At 42.9% G+C, this 19,256-nt stretch overlaps 1 protein-coding gene and 1 long non-coding RNA gene across 2 annotated transcripts in view; one reads left to right on the top strand and one right to left on the bottom strand.

Moving 5' to 3' along the window:
• The window catches only part of NFATC3 (nuclear factor of activated T cells 3), a 52,071-nt gene extending 45,124 nt beyond the window's left edge, over positions 1–6,947 (bottom strand). Inside the window, exon 1 of the mRNA XM_083624859.1 lies at positions 6,402–6,947. Coding sequence (XP_083480985.1) covers positions 6,402–6,549 — 148 coding nt within the window. The 5' untranslated portion in view covers positions 6,550–6,947. The remainder of the gene's footprint in view (positions 1–6,401) is intronic.
• A 904-nt stretch (positions 6,948–7,851) lies between these two features.
• On the top strand, positions 7,852–16,942 carry LOC310767728. The gene is made up of 2 exons (XR_014551034.1): positions 7,852–9,062; positions 16,635–16,942. It is a non-coding gene; the product is annotated as an uncharacterized lncRNA (long non-coding RNA).
• Positions 16,943–19,256: the final 2,314 nt, after the last annotated feature.

Here is a 19,256-nt window from a genome sequence, read left to right as displayed (position 1 = left end):
CCCACCTGGATTGACCAAGCATCACTTCTGGCAGGCGGGCAGGAAGTATTTAGATTGTCCAATGCCCAAGCCAAACCTCTTTCATCTGTATTCAATAAAGTTGTGGCCTGTTTTGACCCAAAGTCAATCTCACTGGTCTCTTATTATTTGGGTTGGGGTATGGGAAGTCCGATGCCTGGTTCTAAAAGCTATGCTGTGTAGCTTTCACTCATGGTTTGGAGACAAAGTCACAAGTCTTGGTCTGGATGATACAAGTGATACCATGGGCTTGTTTCCCAGTAGCTTAATTGCCAGCATATGCCAGCATGCAGCACATTCACATTAAGCTACAATTTATTTTAACTATGGTTTGACAGGACATGTGAACCAAACCACTTTCCCCTCTCCTCCATTGTGTGGTGACTGAAACATTTTGAGGCTCAAATTTTAAGCTATCATATTTCACCAGGTCCAGTTAAGATATATACCATGCATAGCTATAGTAATTTGAACAAAGTAAAATTAATAAGTATGCAAAATACTATTCAGGATACCTATTCCTAATACAAGCTGTAGTGGTACCTCGGGTTAAGTACTTAATTCGTTCTGGAGGTCTGTTCTTAACCTGAAACTGTTCTTAACCTGAAGCACCACTTTATCTAATGGGGCCTCCTGCTGCCGCCGCGCCGCCGGAACATGATTTCTGTTCTCATCCTGAAGCAAAGTTCTTAACCTGAAGCACTATTTCTGGGTTAGTAGAGTCTGTAACCTGAAGCGTATGTAACCCGAGGTACCACTGTATTTTGAAAGCAATTACTGTAGATTTGTTTTCCTTCTCTGCATTTAAACAAACTACCACCATTATCCTCCCTATCTTCAGAATTCAAGGAAATTTTGCATCTTTATTTGCACAAAGTTTGGTAATATTGTGTGTGTTATGTATGGCACTTCTTTTTTCATAAATGCAAATGGACAGATACAAGCAAAGGCAGCAACGGTCAGTGCGAACAGACTAACACTGGAACTAATTATGTGTGGCTTATTTTAAGTAGTCATCCGCAAAGAGTGTTAAGTCGTTTACAATATGAAGAAGTTTGCAGTGTGAGCTTATAAATACAATACTACCCTGTCAAACTCTTCATCCCCTTCCTCCATTAAAACTGCCACAATCCTCAAAGAGCAGCCAAAAAACAACCTTGCACTTCCAATAAATAACTTTGAACTTTTACAAAATGTCAATACATAAACAGTTCAAGCTATTTTAGCCTCAGTCCTCTTTTTATTAGCAGCCTCATTTCAGCAGTACTGTTAGTAATGGGTCTCTGCACATACCAGTTTTATAACTCTGAATTCTGTACAGATGAACTACCATAGCTACCAGATTTTAGCCAGTTAAACACATTTTGCAGCCAAAAATCATATTTAGTAAGAACATTCTACAGTATTTAACAAGAGCAAAGGCTTGGTATATAGATACTGGTGTGAAGACAGGGTCTAGAAGACTGCAGGACGAAACAGAGAAACAGGCTAAGAGGAAGGCACATTTGGCAAACCCTCACCATGATCAACTCCCGCCTGGAAACCTATGTCCCCAATGTGGAAGGACGTGTGGATCCAGAATTGGTCTCCACAGCCACTTATGGACTCATTGTTAAGACTGTGTTCATGGACGACAATCTTACTCAGCTACGAGTGATCACCAAAGAAAGAATAAAGAAAGAAGATCAACAGAGGGAAGACTTCTGTGGGTTTAAATTTATGATCACCCAGTCCCTGAGTCAATCTTTAGTTTTTTAAACCATTTTCCTTTGGTGGGAAAAGCCTGGGGCCTGGACTGTGGCATCAATTTCTAAGGGCCAAAGACTGCTCCCCCAACATGCATGTCACCACCGTGTCCCTAATTAAATTGTAATTTGTATGGATTTTAGCCATAAAGTGTTTGGGGAACCTATCCAGGCTGAAAAGGAATATTTAAAAAACAGTTCATTTCAACTCTAAAATCCCTCTATTCATATCCAATTATTAAGGAACATCTAGTTACACTGGACCTATAGCTTCCCAGTTGAATTATCTTTAAAGACTTCCTGATTCTATCACTTGCATACAGATACACAGCCTTTCACCACAAGGCATGGCTCAACTTTACATCATATTCCTGCAAGTTCCCTTCTGATGCACAATATCCTGTCCACAGCAAATGTGCACTCTTTTATAAATGAAAGGAAACACAAAACTTGAAATATTTTAAAGTAAAATTAAGCAAAACAAAATGATGAGGTGCTAGTGCAGAGGATTTGCCTTTGTGCTACTTGCAATGGTGCTTCATAAGTGGAGCTGCACAGTGGCAGGCAGTATGTACAATTTCACTGAAGACTTTAAAGAACACAAGGAAAGAAATTTTGCAAGTGTGAAGGAAAGGACAGTTATGGCACTTGCCACTTGCTAGTGTCAGTATGATATAGTGGTTAGTGTGTCCGACTAAATCCCCACTTGGCCATGAAGCTTGCTGGGCCAGTTACTACCTCTCAGCATAACCTCACAAGGTTGTCGTAGGGTTTAAATGAAGGGGAGAAGCTTGGAGAAATGCTCTTCTCAGGGAGGCAAGCCTGGCAGCATCACTACCTGCTTTTAAACGCCAGGAAAATATATTCCTATTCACCCAGGCTTTTGGTCCTCAATTTGGGGGGTCCATAGATAGGTTTACTGCCTCTTCTTCTACTCATCTTTCTAATGGGGTGAGCATTTTAGGTTCTTGTTTTAATGTTTATTTTTACCCTGCAAATAACTTTTCTGAAAAAGCAAGCAATAAACTAATAACAGTAACTATTCCAAATCAGAAAAACGTTCATGCCTATTCACCTGATGGGAATTCTTATGAGGAATGCAGCTAATTTACAAGTCAATTAAAGATTAAGAACACTGAAATATAGGTGGAACCTGATGAACAAATCACATTGAAGCAGCTCATTTGAATCAACAATACTTGCCAATCTTTTTTTAAAGTTTTTTCTAGTATATTTTTAAAAACGTGAAGTGCATTTTCAAAACTAGACTTCCCAAAATAGCCATGTGCTATTTGCGTATCATCTTCACTAACATCCTAAAGCGTTAGCCTTATTCCTTGCTTCCTTCATTTTTTTCTTGGGAGTATGTGGTTATGTTATGTTTTAAGAGATTCGTAAGTTATTCATTTCACAAAAATAAGTGGCTAACAATGCATTTCCATGCTCAAATTAACTTTTAAGGCACTAAACAGTTTAATACTGGATTACCATATAATCTGCCTGTATTGAAACCAACTTCCTCAGAACGTGGCGAACTCTCCTTCACTGGAAGTTTTCAAAGGGAGGTTAGATGGCCATCTGTCTGTGATTCTTTAGCTGTGATTCCTGCATTGCAGGGGGTTGGACTAGATAACCCTTGGGGGTACCTTCCAACACTACAGTTCTATGATTGTGCCCATTATCAAGTTCTATGCACGTTATAAAAATATTCTTCAACAACACAGTACAAACAAGATTACTGTTACCATCACTAACATATAACTTGGTCAAGGATTCGTTGAATGATAAAAGGATATTTTACACTGTGCTCTTCTTTAGAAGTAACCTGCCTCAAAATGTCCATAATCTTCACAGAGGCTTTCATCAAAATACTGCCAGTTTCAGTTCCTTCATACACTTGCTCTTTATTTCCTTTTTCGCAGCTTGTTCATAATAATCACGCACATGCTATTGAGACCCTGTTGCACTTATTTCACTAAGGCACTTCAGGATTCCTCAATTCTAGGTATGCAGCTTTCAGGACCACTGAGGGCCAAGGTGATTTGAATATACCGTATTTACTCAAATCTAATGCTCACTTTTTCTGGCCAAATAACGTTGCAAAAATTAAGCTGTGCATTACATTCAATGGCACATTTACATTCGCCAACAAATATGCTTTTGGTTTCAAGGTTCTGAAAACTGAGGTGTGCATTAGATTTGATGGCGCATTAAACTCGAGTAAATACAGTATTTATCTTCCACAAGCAGTTTACTTCCTAAGACAACAGCTTGACAGATTCACCACCAATTCCTCCATTTTCACACTACTGCATAGCCTTTGGCATAGCAGACTAGTCTGTTCAGGTTTGTTTCCCCCAGAGGAATGTTGTATTTTTTATTTATTTATTTTTGTAGTTGACTTCTCTTTTGTTTAAGTGGTTTATTTTTCTATATTTTTTTTCTTGGGGGATAGAAACTTCCTACACTTTTTTCATTACAGTACTTGCATAATTCTTACAGACCATATACACTAAATTACTTCGTTATCCCACCTGCCATAAATAAACTACCTTAAAGAAACTGCCCAAAATAAACCAAACACCTCCAGAAAACAGAATCATAAACCAGTGACTTCCCAGAAAGTTATGGAACTAACAGACCACATCACAAATAAATAGTCTGAATGCCAGCTCTCCCAGTAGGCTTCTTGGTTTCAGGCTTTAATTTTCTATGTTTGGCAATTTGATTTAACATCAGTTTGTAAAAGCACCAACCATTCAAATAAAAGCTGGCTGCAGAATCCTCAGTTCAGCTCACTTAATGACCATTTGAAATATGCTTTATCAATGAAATATTACAGCTGGGCACCCCAACCACCCACCCCTTTTCATATGCAAAGACAACTCCAGATACAACCTCCAACCACCCCTCTCACTACCCGCCTGCTGCCTTAACGCCGCAGGAACCTCCAAGAATACAGAGTTCATAGCTCAGTAGTAGAGGATGTGTTTTTCATGTGCTGAGGTCCTAAGTTCAATCCCTGACAGTTAAGAGGATCTCATATGACAAAGCTGGGAAAAACCTCTGGCCTGAGTCACTGCCAGTCAGAGGCAGCAATAGTGGGCTACATGAACCAGTTCAGTATACAACTGCCTCATATGTGCAAAATACACTATGTTCAACCCAAGTTATTTTCTATCAGCTTCACAGAAGTTTCCAAACAGGATATATACAGTCTCCCTTACCAAGAGTTCAACATCTCACAACACTTTCTGGGATCTTTGAGCCCAAACAAAACATTCATTATTCTTTCCTCATTCAGGATCTGGAGAACTAACAATCTTATTCATGCTTACTCAGAAGCAAGCTTCACTCTCTGATCCATCTGTCCTTGAGCATTTGTGGGGAAGAGAACCGATGGAGTGGGGTGGGGTGGGAGAGAATGTCCAGAATTCCATAACAAGAGTATAAAGTTCAATGGGACTTGCTTTGAAGAAAATGTACGAAAGACTGAAGCTACCGTAAGAGTCAAATCCTATGCATAGTTACAGAGTTCAATGCTACTTTGTCCCCTGAGAGTGCATACAATTGTATGCATTTTTTACACTCAGAAGTGAGCCCAATTTTAGTTTGTACGCTCCTCCAAGCAGGCACCTGTCCTGCTAGTGTTACCTAAAAAAATAACAATTACTCACTAGTGAAATGTGCGTAGCATTTACAGCAGACATATGGCTGAATCCTATGTGTGCTTACTCTGAATCACGTCCCGCTAGGTCCAACAAGATCTATTCCCATGTAGGCTTATTTTGGATTGCCCCAAGCATATATTTAAGTCACTGAATTGAACCAAATAGACATGCAGCTTGATCATACGCACACTGATCCTGAAGATTTGACCATGTTTATTAATTTTTTTAGTAGCTATGGGTTCCAATAGGATTCACTCTTAATCTCGAATAAATTTATTCCGTCAAGAGTTCCTCGTTCATGACCTCGTGGTCCAATTCCACGCACATCAATCCTGTCACTGGGGTCAATGTCACTTTCTTCCAAGTAACTTAACATACACTTACGCAGAATCAAGTCAGTGGAACCAAAAGGGGCTTACTCTATGCGTCCACAATATATACACAGCAGCCACGCCCTGTGACCCGGATCCTACGCACGCCGGCCCTGTGACCACTGGGCCTTACTCCCGAGTAAACTTACACTCGTCTACTCGGAGAAGTTTGTTATCAGGCTTCAAAGTTCCGCAAGAATCTTTTGGGGGGCTTCTGTTACAGCAGAACTGATTAATTACAGACAAATTAAACGTGCGCTGAATCGCAGGGCCACCATCACGCGCACACCCCTCACCAACCCTAAGGCCAGCGCGACTCGGGTAGGGAAATCAAGGGCTGCAGCCAACCAAGACCTGCTCGGAGTAGTCCCAACGAAATAAAAGGGCGTGACTAATTCAGGTCCGTTAATTCCCACTGCTCTGCTCCGAGTAGGACTTGGTTGGTGGCAATCTTCTCCCCCTACCACGCCGCACCTCCCCGAAGCCCCGTCGCGTCCGAAGCGGCTGGAAGGAGTTGCAAAGCTGCCGCCTCCCCCGCCCCCCCCCCGGCCGAGCCAGAGGGCAGCAGGCGAGCCAGCCTGGTCCGCGAGACGCACCTGCTGAGGCGGCGGCAGGCCCAAGCGGCTGTGGCAGTGGCGTCGTCGTCGACGGCGGCGGCCCCGGGCCCGGCTGCTGCCCGTCCTCCCCGAAGATGAGCCTGAAGTCGAACTCGTCGTTGGCGCCGCCGCAGTTTGCCGCAGTCATCGGGGGGCGGGTGGGGAGCCCAGACCCCGCCGCCGCGCCGGGCTTCGTTGGGCTGGGCTGAGGCGAGGACAGGGGGCTGGGGGCGAGGGGGGGACGAGGAGGGGGGGAAGGGGGGCAGGGCGGGCGGGCTGCGGCGCCCCCCGTCAGGGCCGCCTCATAGTACTGCGTAAGAGAGGAGGAGGAAGAAGGGGAGGAGGCGGCAGAAGCAGCGCTCCGGGCGGCGAAAAAGCGGCTTCTCCTTCCACGGTTTGGCGGCGGCGGCAACGGCGACTCGGCGTCCTCGCAGCTCCTGAACTCCCGCCTGTCACTCACAAGTGCCGGAGGGGGGGAGGGGAGGGGAAAGGCGACTAGAAGCCGCTGCGGAGGCCACGCCTCCCGGGTCTCCGCGCGCCGGGCCACGCCCACTCCCCTCACGCGGCACCTCCGCCATCGCGCCACGCCCATTTCGAGCCCTCCGCTCGCTTATTGGTTGGCGGACGGAGAAAAGAGACAAGAGTTTTGAGGGCCGCTAACAGTGCGGGCTTATTGGGGGTTTTTTCTTTTCTTTTTACATCTTCCTTTGATTGACTAGTATATCCTATTGATTTTTTGGGGTTGTATTCTCAAAATTTAAGAAACATTTATTTAAAAACAGCAGTGTGTGCACAGACAGAGGTGAAGCCTCTTGGCTACAATCGGGCTCACCAAATTAGGATTCCAGACATTTGCCTGGGAATAAATCCATTTAATTTTTAAGGATTAAATCTAGGTTGTATTGTGCTACTGTGCAAATTGTTATAGCACAATCTTAAGTGAACATAAACCTCAGCAGATTATGAAATGTAATGCTCTGTTGCAGTTATATTGGATTACATCCAACATTAGTCATGCTAAGAGTAGTTAAAGCATTCGCAGTAGGAAATAAAACTATTGTTTCTCTTTTGTAGACCCAAATGAAAATAGCAGAGCCACACAAACAGCTTGATTACCGGCACAGAGCGCTATCTTTATGTTTGTTGTTGTTTAGTCGTATCCGACTCTTTGTGACCCCATGGACCAGAGCACGCCAGGCTCTTTATGTTACAGATCCAGAAATCTTTTTCACCCAGATCCTTGCATTAGCTGCACCACTGATCCCACTATGCATATCTACCCAAAACTAAACAGAGCAAGGCCGAATGTTGGTCAACAACAAAAGATTCCACAATTGGGCAATGCCTTTATTAAGACTTACTAAAATGACACATTATCATGAGCAAGCTTTGGACTGCTCCGGACCTCTTCATCGGCCTGACATGAGGCAATCAGAGCAACATGCTCAGTAAGGATTTGAAAGTAAGGATTTGAATCCTGGTCTTCCATACCCCAGTCTTAAACTCTAACCATTGTACACAGCACTGTTTCTTTGTTTACCCGTGTTTAGGATTACAATTTGACAGTGACACCCCATTGTCTGTTTTGCAACTTTTCTAAGCATTTGGAACATTAGTAGTACCTCATAAAGGGTTCCAGTACAGCCACATACAATCAATTAAAAGAAGATTGAGTGCGCGCTTACGGGAAGAGACCACCTAAAAAGCATGGGGATAGAAATGTAAAGGAAAATGATTATTTGGGGAGGCGGGAAATACGCTTTAAATGTATAGTATTTAACGTGAAACCTGCTTATAACTTCTCTACTTTGAGCGCAGAATAGAGAGGAACAGAGTTATGATCACCGCAAAGCCATGCAACCTCTTAAGAAATCTGCTTTTCGTTTTAGAGTTGCTGTTTGTATGCCGCTTTACATTGATTCCTATGTACTTCCACAGCTCTTGTCCCTCATCAAGAGAATTCAAACCGCAATAAGAAGCCGGAAGTGTCTTTGTCAACCACAGGCACTGGGCCCTTAAAGAGCAGTTCACTCCACCCGCCAGCTCTGTCCGCTGCCCTAGCTTTACTGGCACGCGCGGGGCGGGGCGGGCCCCGCCTCCTTTTTACGTCACGCTCTCGTCGCAGCCTGTCTCTCACAGCCGTTGCTTTTTAGCTTAGCCACACCCGTCAGCCTCTCCTTCCGCCCGTCAGGAAAGACTTTTGTCCCCGGGGCTCCTCCCTCGCCCTTCTCTCGTCTGGCTTTCCCTACGCAAGCTAAAGCGGTTTGCCCGATGACGTAAAAAAAACGGCCAGGACATTTTCGCCTCGTGACTAGAAACCAGTAGGAATTGTGGGTTCAGCTGTTTTGGTGGACTACGACTCCCATCATCCCTAATGGTCGCGCCGCGCTCACTGAGCCTGACGGGAGCTGTGGTCCAACAATGTCTGCTTTAAAGAGACCTCCTGACTTTGCCCTTTTGGGGAGCGAACTAGCTTGTTTTGTGAATGCAGCACTAGCAGCTGTCCCCGGGCTCACCAGATGGCTTATGCCCGTTTAGTTAGATTCTGAGATGACTCAAGCCAAGCCTCGACGGGAAAAGATGAAGGTGCCTCCGAGTATATAGAGAGTGCGTTTTCTGAGCTCCTGCTGACAGCACTGGCCTAATCCTGTTTCCCAAGAAGTAAGTCCGACTGAGTTTAGTGTTATTACTCTCTTTAAAAAAAACCCACAATACCTGGAACAACTTATCAGGATCCCCACAAATTATTATTTATTTAAAGGTATTCTAATAGCTCTTCATAAAAAAACAGGGTGGTGGGAAAGTGTGAATAAAATAAATTCATACAACATATAAACTCACAAATAAACATAACAAAACACAGCAAGACAAACAACCCCAGCCCCTGAAAACTTGAAAACATTCCAAAAATCACCTATAATCTAAAAGGTCTGTCCTTTCGCCTGGGAACTCTGCCATCAAGTAATTCCTCAGTACACATTCGGCGCCTTCTCCCTCCCTATGCCATCAAAAAACCTGGATTTGCACCATGAACTGCCCAGAGCACTCTGCAGGTCAATAAGTTGCAGCCACACTTGGAATGTACTTGTGTACAATTCTGGTTGCTTTTTGGTTAAGAGGTAAGGGGAAACATAATAAAGGTGCAAAACATTGTGCAGGGTGTAGAGAAAGTAATATTGGAACCCAATGAGGCCATCAGGTGGAGCTGAATGTGGGACGATTCAGGACAGACAAAGGGAAGTAGAGTACTTCATAATTTAGGATGAAGGCATTATGACACTGACTGTTTTATTTTCAATTCTTTTCCTAGTGCTCCCTAACATGGAATTTACCTTTTTAAAAATTCACTGTACTGATTAGATGGACCACTGGTATGATTCTGTAGGTCCTTCTTTTTGTTCTAAAATTGGATGTTTTTCTGAGCTGGCATCTGCCCTCAGACACCTTCCTTAGCTCACCTGCAGCTGTACAAATAACGCTATTCTCTCTTTCGGTCCTCCCTGCCCCCCCCCCTTTCACTCTTGTGTCTCAAGAGATTTGCTGCAGATCACCAGATGGGGACTTTATGCTTTTTTCAAAGCACTTGGATTATTTTAAGTGCTAAACAAATTAGAAAGAAGGGGTGGGCCTGAGCCAATGAGGCAAAAACACAAGTGATAATGGCAGCAGGGAGGGAGGGTGGGGAAAGTACTGCTTGAAAAAGAAGCTTGATCAAGCATCTTTTTCTTAAGATGGGCGGGGAGGAGGGGGGGACACGGAATACTCAGTGATGCCATCACTTTGGCACATAGGTCCAGACCTCTATTCAGCAAAATAAGCAGAAGGGTTCCCAAATGCAGCCAGGCTGGCTTAACATGTTTTAAACTTTAAGAAGAAGCACTCTTTGAAGTGGGGAGGAAGATGCTAGTATTCTACAAGCAGGGCTAAGCTCAAAAGAAGCCCCTTTTCAAGCAGTCTCGCAAAAGGTGGGTTGGATTGGGGGCCTGGTTTTGCCTATCTACTTTGAACAGCAGGATGCTTGTAAAATACTAGCAACTCTCAGTCTCTCCACCCAGCACCCCACGAGGAAGGGAGTGCATTGTTGCAATGCCTTTCTTTCTGCCCAGGTGGAGGAGGGAGTTAGGGAGGGAGGAAGAAACCAAGATTTTACAAGGCTCCTGCTCAAGAGAAGCAAATGAATACGCTCCCTCTTGTCTCTTTCAGTGCCTATTGAGGATCATTCTTTTTCAACAAGCTTTTATTTGGAGAGTTCCCTCCCAGTCTTGTATCTATTTGAAATTGTTTTATTGTTGACATTTTTATTGTTAAATCACTTTAAGAGGTTTGATAGGAAGTGATTCATAAATTGAATGGGAAAAATAAATCTAAAAATGTATGTGTGTTTGTAAGATTGTTAACTCCAGAGTCTAGAATTATTATTGCAATGTTGAACATCTTCCAGTAAGAGGGACAAATTGCAGTTGTGTTACTGTAGCTGAGACCTTTCATTTATTTCTCTATTTTTACTATTTGGAATTGACTTGCACTTCTCGTTAAGGAATTTCTTAATGCAGTGTCATCGTCAAGGCAACTTTTGACTGTTATGCCAGATGAAATAAGAGCCCCAACTGTCTCTGCCTGCCAACAAGCAATTTCAAAAGAATGATTCCAAAATCCATGGACAGGCAATACCTTTATTAGGTCCACCTAAACTGTCACAAAATACTTAGTGAGTGAGCTTTTGAGTTCTTCAGAACACCTCAGCGGGCTGGATGTTAAGCAAAGTGAGGGAGAAGGAGAAAAGCTGGCTTGATGTTGAATCCACAAAGCCTGTTTCATTAGCCCCTTGGTGTGACATGATTACACAGAGATTTGCATTTGAGTTGAAATAAAAAAATTAAGGTCATATATATATATATATATATATATATATATATATAATCATAAATGTACCAACCAAGCGCATACATAGATGTGTGGACCACATGTCTGGAGCAGCACAGGAGGACCGCCCTGAAACCATTTTGACTCCCGAACTGACCAAATGTTTTCTCTGCAAGGAGGAAGGGGGAGGGGGAGCCTCCCCATCGTCTTTTTGTTCACAAATCCTGTCTTAAGGGTATGTCTGTGTATGAATAGGGTGAGCCTGTGAGCTGGCTCAGGAACTACCTGTAAGTATTTGTCATTACAAAAGACTGGCCAGGCTCCCCAGGGTATCCAATCAAGTGACCATTAACAGGTGATAAACAATGCACTCAGATTTCTGTTGTAGACCACCCTTTCTGTAATGTAGGTATGATGTATGGGGGGGGGTGTTGGACTCCAGGGCGGGCAATTTAAAATGTCTATATCAGGGCGGACACACCTTTGTTCTGGGTCCTCCTCCTTTCCTGCATGTGAGGGGAGCACACTTTTGCAACAGTTCAATAAAGATCAGGCTTACAAGCTGCTTTGTTTCTCAGTATTCTCTGGTTGGCCTCTGTTATTTTCTCTGACCAATGGAGAACCTACAAAGGACTCTATAAGGGCTCTTGTGTCCCCCATAAGGGAATAAGGGCAGATTTTTGTTTATTACAGACCGCTACCTGAAATTTATTTCTAACCCAACTCTTAGAGCCACCATAGCTAATCTAAAGATGCAACTGATGCCAACTGCAATTTTAGAATATCTTTTTCAAAAAAATCTCTCATTATTTTAGTCTCTACCCTTGCAGCAGTAGTTCTATAGAGGACATGCCACATTATTTTATTGCTGTTTTCGGCAGTTAATACAGATTTTTCAGATCCAGCTGGGAAAGCTAATTGGTCTGAATGGCAGAAAATTGATTTTTCTGCCAGCCTCTTATAATCAAGAGACCCTATTAGCAGTGGCTGAATTCACCATGGCAGGCCTCTAAAGTGAGAGCCTATTTTCTCTTCTCACCAGTATGATAAAGAAGTAGATTTTGTTGCTACAGTAAACATTTTCTTTTGTTGCAATTATTTCTGGTTTTTTCATTATTGTTCTCTGATGTGACTCTTGGCTGAAACAGTACAGACTGATGGTGAGTTTTATGTTCACTTAATAATCATAAGGCACTATCTTGTAATTGTTCTTTTCACTGCCTTTGCTATTGGGTGGAAAATGTTAACATCAAAAAAAAGTCCAGTGTCCATCTGTATTAGAAGATGAGAGATAATATCCCAATACTTTGACTAATTTATTTCCTAATACTCTTATTTCAGTAGTTACTCTTGAGTAATCATGCTTATATTCAGGGTCAAACTGGTTTCATTTTAAAAGATGTTTTAAAATGTAAGAAAACAGCACTAAAATGAAATACAGGATTGTCTTTAGTAGTGTGAACAGCTGTCCCTATGATTGACTGTGGTCCTCATTGTGTGGACTTAAGATACAGGGCGGGGGCAGGGGCAGGGTGGGCTTTCTAAACCATGCACAGTATTTTAGCATAAGAACATTACTGCCATATCCATCTTTTTATATTAATCTAAAAACTGTTCACTGCACGTAGAAAATTTATATTAAATAAATTACATCTTATTGTTAGAATGATCTTTTTCTTTTTTTGAGGGGACAGGTTTATTGCTCAGAAAAGTGATTGGGCTCGAAAGAGAAGCAAAAGTGTAAATATCGCATTGTTGATTCCCAACTGTGTAATGTGATATGAACTGTAAGAACAGCTGCCATATCATTTAACAGCAAAAGAACCAGATTAATTAAAATATAGCTGTTTGAATTTGCTGAATGTGATGATCTGTATATGCAGCAATGAGATGATTACAGCTAGGCTGAAGCTGATGCTATTAGAAACAGTCTCACAGTAATCTGACTTAATTTAGTTTTCTCCCCACCCTGTAGTTTAAAACTACAGTATAGCCTGACTGTCACTAAGAAAGGACAGGATGAGTAACCCATCCTCTTCCTCCCCTCTCCACATCCTGTTTCAGGCCAGTTGTGATTTTTCCTCATGATCATTTATGTCCATCTCAATATTTTAGTTTGGTTCAGTAATATAGTTTTGGTTCAGTAATAGTTTGGTTCAGTAATAACAACAATTTATGGAAGAGGGAAAAACTTTCTGCTTCCACAGCCCTGCCTAGCCTCCTCTCAACTCTGGCATCTTAATGCAGTATGCCTAGGATTCATTAAACCACAGTTTTCTGCTATGTCCAAATTAGGAGACTGCAGTTTAAGCACTAGCTAGATCCCTGATTGGCAAACCATGGTTTGGAATTTTGGGTTATAGTCAGAACTTAAACCCATGATTTCCCATTTTGAATATGTTGTAGGGCTGGCCCAAGAAGTTTTGCCACTAGAGATGCCACATCCCCTCATCTTATTCCTTGTACAGAAGCCAACTGGTTCTGTAGCTGAATCCTACTTCAGCACTAATGATGAGAGAGTACACTACACTTCAGTGTACAATGATGGCAGTAGACTAGCTTAGTGGCTGCAGAGCACAAGACATGTAGTTCATGCAGTTCTGTTCTCCAACACCTCACTTGATCTCCCCATCCCACTCTCCAGGCACCTGCTGCCTAAGGCAGCTGCTTCACTCTGCCTAATGGTAAGGCTGACCCTGAGATACTGGTGTGATGAACTCTAACAACATTGTATTAAGCCATGAGAGAGGAGAGAGCCTAAGCACTTGATTGCTCTCTCTCTCTTAAGAGACAGCCTAAGCACTGAATTGAGGTAGTGGGCTTTTACTCCACTCTTTTGCTGAAAGTGCTCCCCACATAGCTTACAAAGATTGTAAGACAATCCCTGCCCTCAGGCTTACAACTGAAAAGACATGACAGGAGAGGAAAGGAGAATGAGGAGGGAGGGGAAAGCAAGCTCAGGCAGTGGTTCTGAAAGTGACAGCTCTTAAACCAACCAGCTGGAGTGGAAACAGTCCAGGTGGTCTGAATGGAATAGTACCACTAAGTGACAATTGAGTGTCAAAGCAGAGTGTCAAAAGCAGCTGTCTCTCAGTAGAGGCCATTGAATAGCTTTGCTGAATATCTCCCCCTGCTCTGCAGTCTGATGGAATTGGTTCTGTTAGTTAACAATTTAAATTGACCAGTGCAACAAGGTTGTGGATGTCTCAGGCAAAAACCACTTTTGCTTCAACTGGAGAGTGACTGTTTTTAACCTGTGTTGTTGCTGCTGTGTTGTTGACTTGATGAGGTATAAACAAAAGTAACAGATGCCCTTGTGAATATAAACATGACATTGGATTCCAATTCCTATCAGTCCCAGACAGCATGGCCAGTGATCAGAAATGATGAGAGTTGTAGTTCATCAGCATCTAGAGGGCACCACAGTTTTCTGCTATGGTCCAAATTAGGAGACTGCAGTTTAAGCACTAGCTAGATCCCTGATTGGCAAACCATGGTTTGGAATTTTGGGTTATAGTCAGAACTTAAACCCACAATTTTCCATTTTGAATATGTTGTAGGGCTGGTCCAAGAAGTTTTGCCACTAGAGATGCAACATCCCCTCATCTTATTCCTTGTACAGAAGCCAACTGGATCTGTAGCTGAATCCTACCTCAGCTACCCCTGCCTTATGACATGCTGCCCCTTCTTCCACCCATTTTGATATAATATATAGTAGATTTTAGCTCTTGCTAATCTCCCAAAAACACCGTGACATCTGAACTGGACCCCCTCTGCATTTGATCCAGACTTTGCCACACTGGATCTCTCACACATTCCAGGGGCAATATGTGGCGCGCAGTAAAGACTGCTGCAGTTCTCCTAATGCCAGGACTCTGGTGTCAGTACAGGAAAATCCCTCTTGTTCTTTAGTGAATATCAACAAAGTTGTGTTTGCCTGGGATGCGTAGACTGGTAGCTACTCCAAAGCAATCCTGGGTGTGTCCTCAGCTTCAGATTATAGTTCCATTATCTGCAGGAAGGCTAGAGTCAACATTTAGCACTATTTTCCCCTCAGGTGTGTGAGAAGTTATTATTACTATTTTCAACAGTCTCCTACTCCAAAGGAAATGCCTGGTTGGCACAGGTGTGGCTTTGCTTGACAATAGAACCTCACCTGAAGCACTAAGGAGGCCTCCGGTTTCAGTCTGGAAATGTCAGAATGGCAGCTTTGCCAATGGAAACCCAGCCAAAGCAGTCTCTTTGTGGGAAACATGGCCTGAGGTAATTAAGCTTCGACAACTCCTTCTGAAGAGCAGGCAAAGTAGAGCAAGAAACAAATGAAAGGCACAATCCCACAGCCAGGAAAACCCAATTGAAATGAACAGGAAACTTACTGGTGAATTAGGCCCTCAAATGCTAAGTAGGCAAAGACTGGGAAGCCTCATGCCTGATGGGCCAAATGTGGCCCCTCCAGGCCTCTCTGTCTGGCCCTCAGAACTCTTCCCAGGCCATGTCCCCTCTCCCCAGGCTGTGCTGCTTCATTCCCTGAGTGTTTCTGCCAGGCTGGAATGTGCCCTCAAACTCTCATGTTTCTTGCTTGTCTTGATGGAGGATGAAGAGAGGAGTATCTGAGCAAGTGTAGAAGCAAGCATACTGTATAAAGATTTTAAAAATCACATTTGTTTCTCTGCACACTTTTTCCTCTGGCCGTTACCACCACTGGCATGTGGCTCTCAAGCTCTCACCCCAGAAGTATTCCAAGAGTATATAATAACCTTACAGCACAATCCCATACCTGTATATTCAGCCAGAAGCAAATTCTGCTGAGTTGAGGGGAAGGCTTGCTTCTGAGCAGATATGACTAGGGTTGTACTGTTAGAGTCTTGGGAATGGGGAACCTGTGGACCTTCAGATGCTGTTGGACTCCAACTCCCGCCAGCCTCAGCCAGCATGGCCAATGCTCAGGGTTGATGGGAGTTGGAGTTCAGCAATGCCTCTGAAGGGCTGCAGGTTCCCCATCCCTGCTTAGGAGAGTCGGTCTTCCTTGGGAAGGCTGTTGCATAACACAGGTGCTGCTATCGAAAGCCAACCCCCCACCCTCTGGTGATAGCCAGCATCACTCCATTTGGTGGAGGCACTCAGGGTTCAGTTAGGTACACAATACATATGTGACAAGGTATTTTTTTCAGGTAATGCATAAAATTACAGGAAGCCTAAACTGAAAAGTGTTACAGTTTGGGTTTATATAACCTGATGTCACAAACAGTCCAATTACATATTTTGACCACCTTTCTTACGCAGCATGTATGCTCACATGCCATAACAGCGATCTCCCATGCCCTTACCCAAATGAAGTTGACCTTATTTTCTCCATCTTCCTTGGCCCAGACAGGATCCGGGTTGATGCACATCTCTTCAGATGAGGCAGGCTGTTATCAGCAACTTCTGATGCAACAGTTAGTCAAGGAGCCAAAGAAGACAACTCGCTCTCTTCTCAAGGAAGCTCACAACTTCAACAAGGGCACTCATTCAAGCCGGGCCAGCAGGCTGCCTCTCTGATCTATTATGCATTCCCACTCAAAATATTGACTGTTACAAATTAATAATTTATATAAGAAATATATCAGTAAATCCAAGGTTATATACCTAAAGTTACTGGTAACCAACGGGTATAACTAATCTGCTTGGTCTCTTAAGATCAGTCAACCCAAAATTTGTCCTTTTGTTTTCAGAGCTGTGCACAGAACATACAAAGAAAGCGTGTGAAAGAAGCTTTTGGGGGCTCAGAGTTTTGCTAGCATCAAAGCAACATTTTAAAAAGATGCTGGTGAAATTCATCATTTTAAATACACACACACATTTTTATTAATTTTCACAATAAACAAAATCATTACATTAAAGGAAAAGAAATAAAATGAAACATTTAAAATAACTGTATACACTTAGTATTAAATCCACATTGTGGGATTACTTGAATCCCCCGACTTCCCTCCACTCCCTCCCCTGGTTCCTTTGTATTATCTTCATTTATGCATGTCAATAAAGTCTTTATCTCTAATTACCTCCAAATTTAAACATTATCCATAGCATTACAAGTGTTTTTAAAATCCTGCCAATGTATTCACTTCCTTACAGTGCTTTTGTAAATATGCAAGAAACATTTCCCATCCTTTTTTATATTTGTTACCATCTTGATTTCTAAGTTTCCCAGTTAGTTTAGCCATTTCCGCATATTCCAATCTTCCTTAGTGGGGACTAGCAATATTTGAGCGGCCGTTGTTGGATACCGTATTTTTCGCTTCATAAGGTGCACCTGACCATAAGGCGCACCTACTTTTTTGGGGGGGGATTCAAGGGAAAAAAAATATGCGGCTCTTGGGGGCTTTTGCGGGAGGTGGGGGAAGTGAGAGAGCCTCGCTCTGTCCCTTCCCGCACCTCCCGCAAAAGCCAGGGATAGCCGCACGAAGCCTCCCCAGGGCAGCAGGATGAAGGTTCCCCGCTGCCCTGCGGAGGCTTCGCAGGCTACCCCAGAGCTGCTCGACCCAAAGAGCAGGTCGGGCTGCACACAGCCTTCCCGCTGCTCCCCGGGGCTGGTGGTGGGGGAAGCGTGGCTTTTCCCCACCGCCAATCCCACAAGCTCGGGGAGCAGCCTTTCTTTACATTTCACTTATTTTCCCTTGTTTTGTACACTTTTGCCAATTTAATCATTGTTGTTGATTGTTGGATTACCGAGATGACAGCTAACTTCCTGCTCAGTGTGATGTAGAGGAAAGCGGCACTAACTTCTTCTTTTTTTATAAATTTTTTATTGGTTTTTCAACACATATTAAAAGACAATACAACACAATACGTAAACAAACAAACATATAAACACGTATAATTTCTTGACCTTTCTTTCCTTAAACCTTCTTTCAGCGACTTCCCCATACCTCCCCTTTCTGCATCCCTGTTTTAAATCATTCCAGCAACCCCTAATTTCAATTTCTTATAGCACTTTCTTTAAATCTTTTTTCTCATATCCAGTTGTTTGTCACTGCAATTCTATTTTGCATTACCCAAGACATTTTAACATTCATTAATTTTACAACAATTCTTAAGATAAACTTTAAATTTCTTCCAATCTTCTTCCACCGTCTCTTTCCCTTGGTCACGGATTCTGCCAGTCATCTCCGCCAGTCCCATGTAGTCGATCACCTTGGTCTGCCATTCTTCCAGTGTGGGTAGTTCTTGTGCCTTCCAATACTTTGCTAAGAGTACTCTTGCTGCTGTTGTAGCATACATAAAAAACGTCCTATCTTTCCTTGACACCAATTGACCTACCATGCCCAGGAGGAAAGCTTCTGGTTTCTTCACGAAAGTGCATTTAAGCACCTTTTTCATTTCATTATAAATCATTTCCCAGAAGACCTTAATCCTAGGGCACGTCCACCAAAGGTGGTAAAAGGTGGCACTAACTTCTTTTTTAACATCACAGTTGCAGTCGATACGCTGCACAATCGAACAAAGTTCCAAGTAGCTTTATTGTACAAGGATAATGGAGCTAGGACAAATCTGAGGAGCTGAAGGACCCCTTTAACGATCCTCCTCCAGCCTCAGCAGTTTTTTGTCTTTTTGTTTCTGTACTATTCGGTCACTCGATGTTTTAAATCCTCTGTTGCTTCTGTTATCTCTTTTTTTTTTTTTTTCTCCCTTTAAGTATTTGCCCTGGACGATATCTACCTTTACCTTCCCACCCCCATTTTATGTTGTTATTTCTATGTATATCATGCTATGGCCACACGGCTAATGCAATAAAATCTAGTATCAATCATTGTTAAATACCACCTATACATCATTTTCATATAATTCTCTTTAAATAAGGCTGTTGTTGTTGTTGTTTAGTCGTTTAGTTGTGTCCGACTCTTCGTGACCCCATGGACCAGAGTACGCCAGGCACTTCTGTCTTCCACTGCCTCCCGCAGTTTGGTCAAACTCTTTAAATAAGGTACAGGCCGTAAATTTTATATCATT

The sequence above is a fragment of the Podarcis filfolensis genome (assembly GCF_964270895.1).
Source record: "Podarcis filfolensis genome assembly, chromosome: 8".
NCBI lineage: Eukaryota > Metazoa > Chordata > Lepidosauria > Squamata > Lacertidae > Podarcis > Podarcis filfolensis.
Note: the sequence above shows the minus strand (reverse complement) of the source record. Positions and strands in the feature narration are given on the sequence as shown.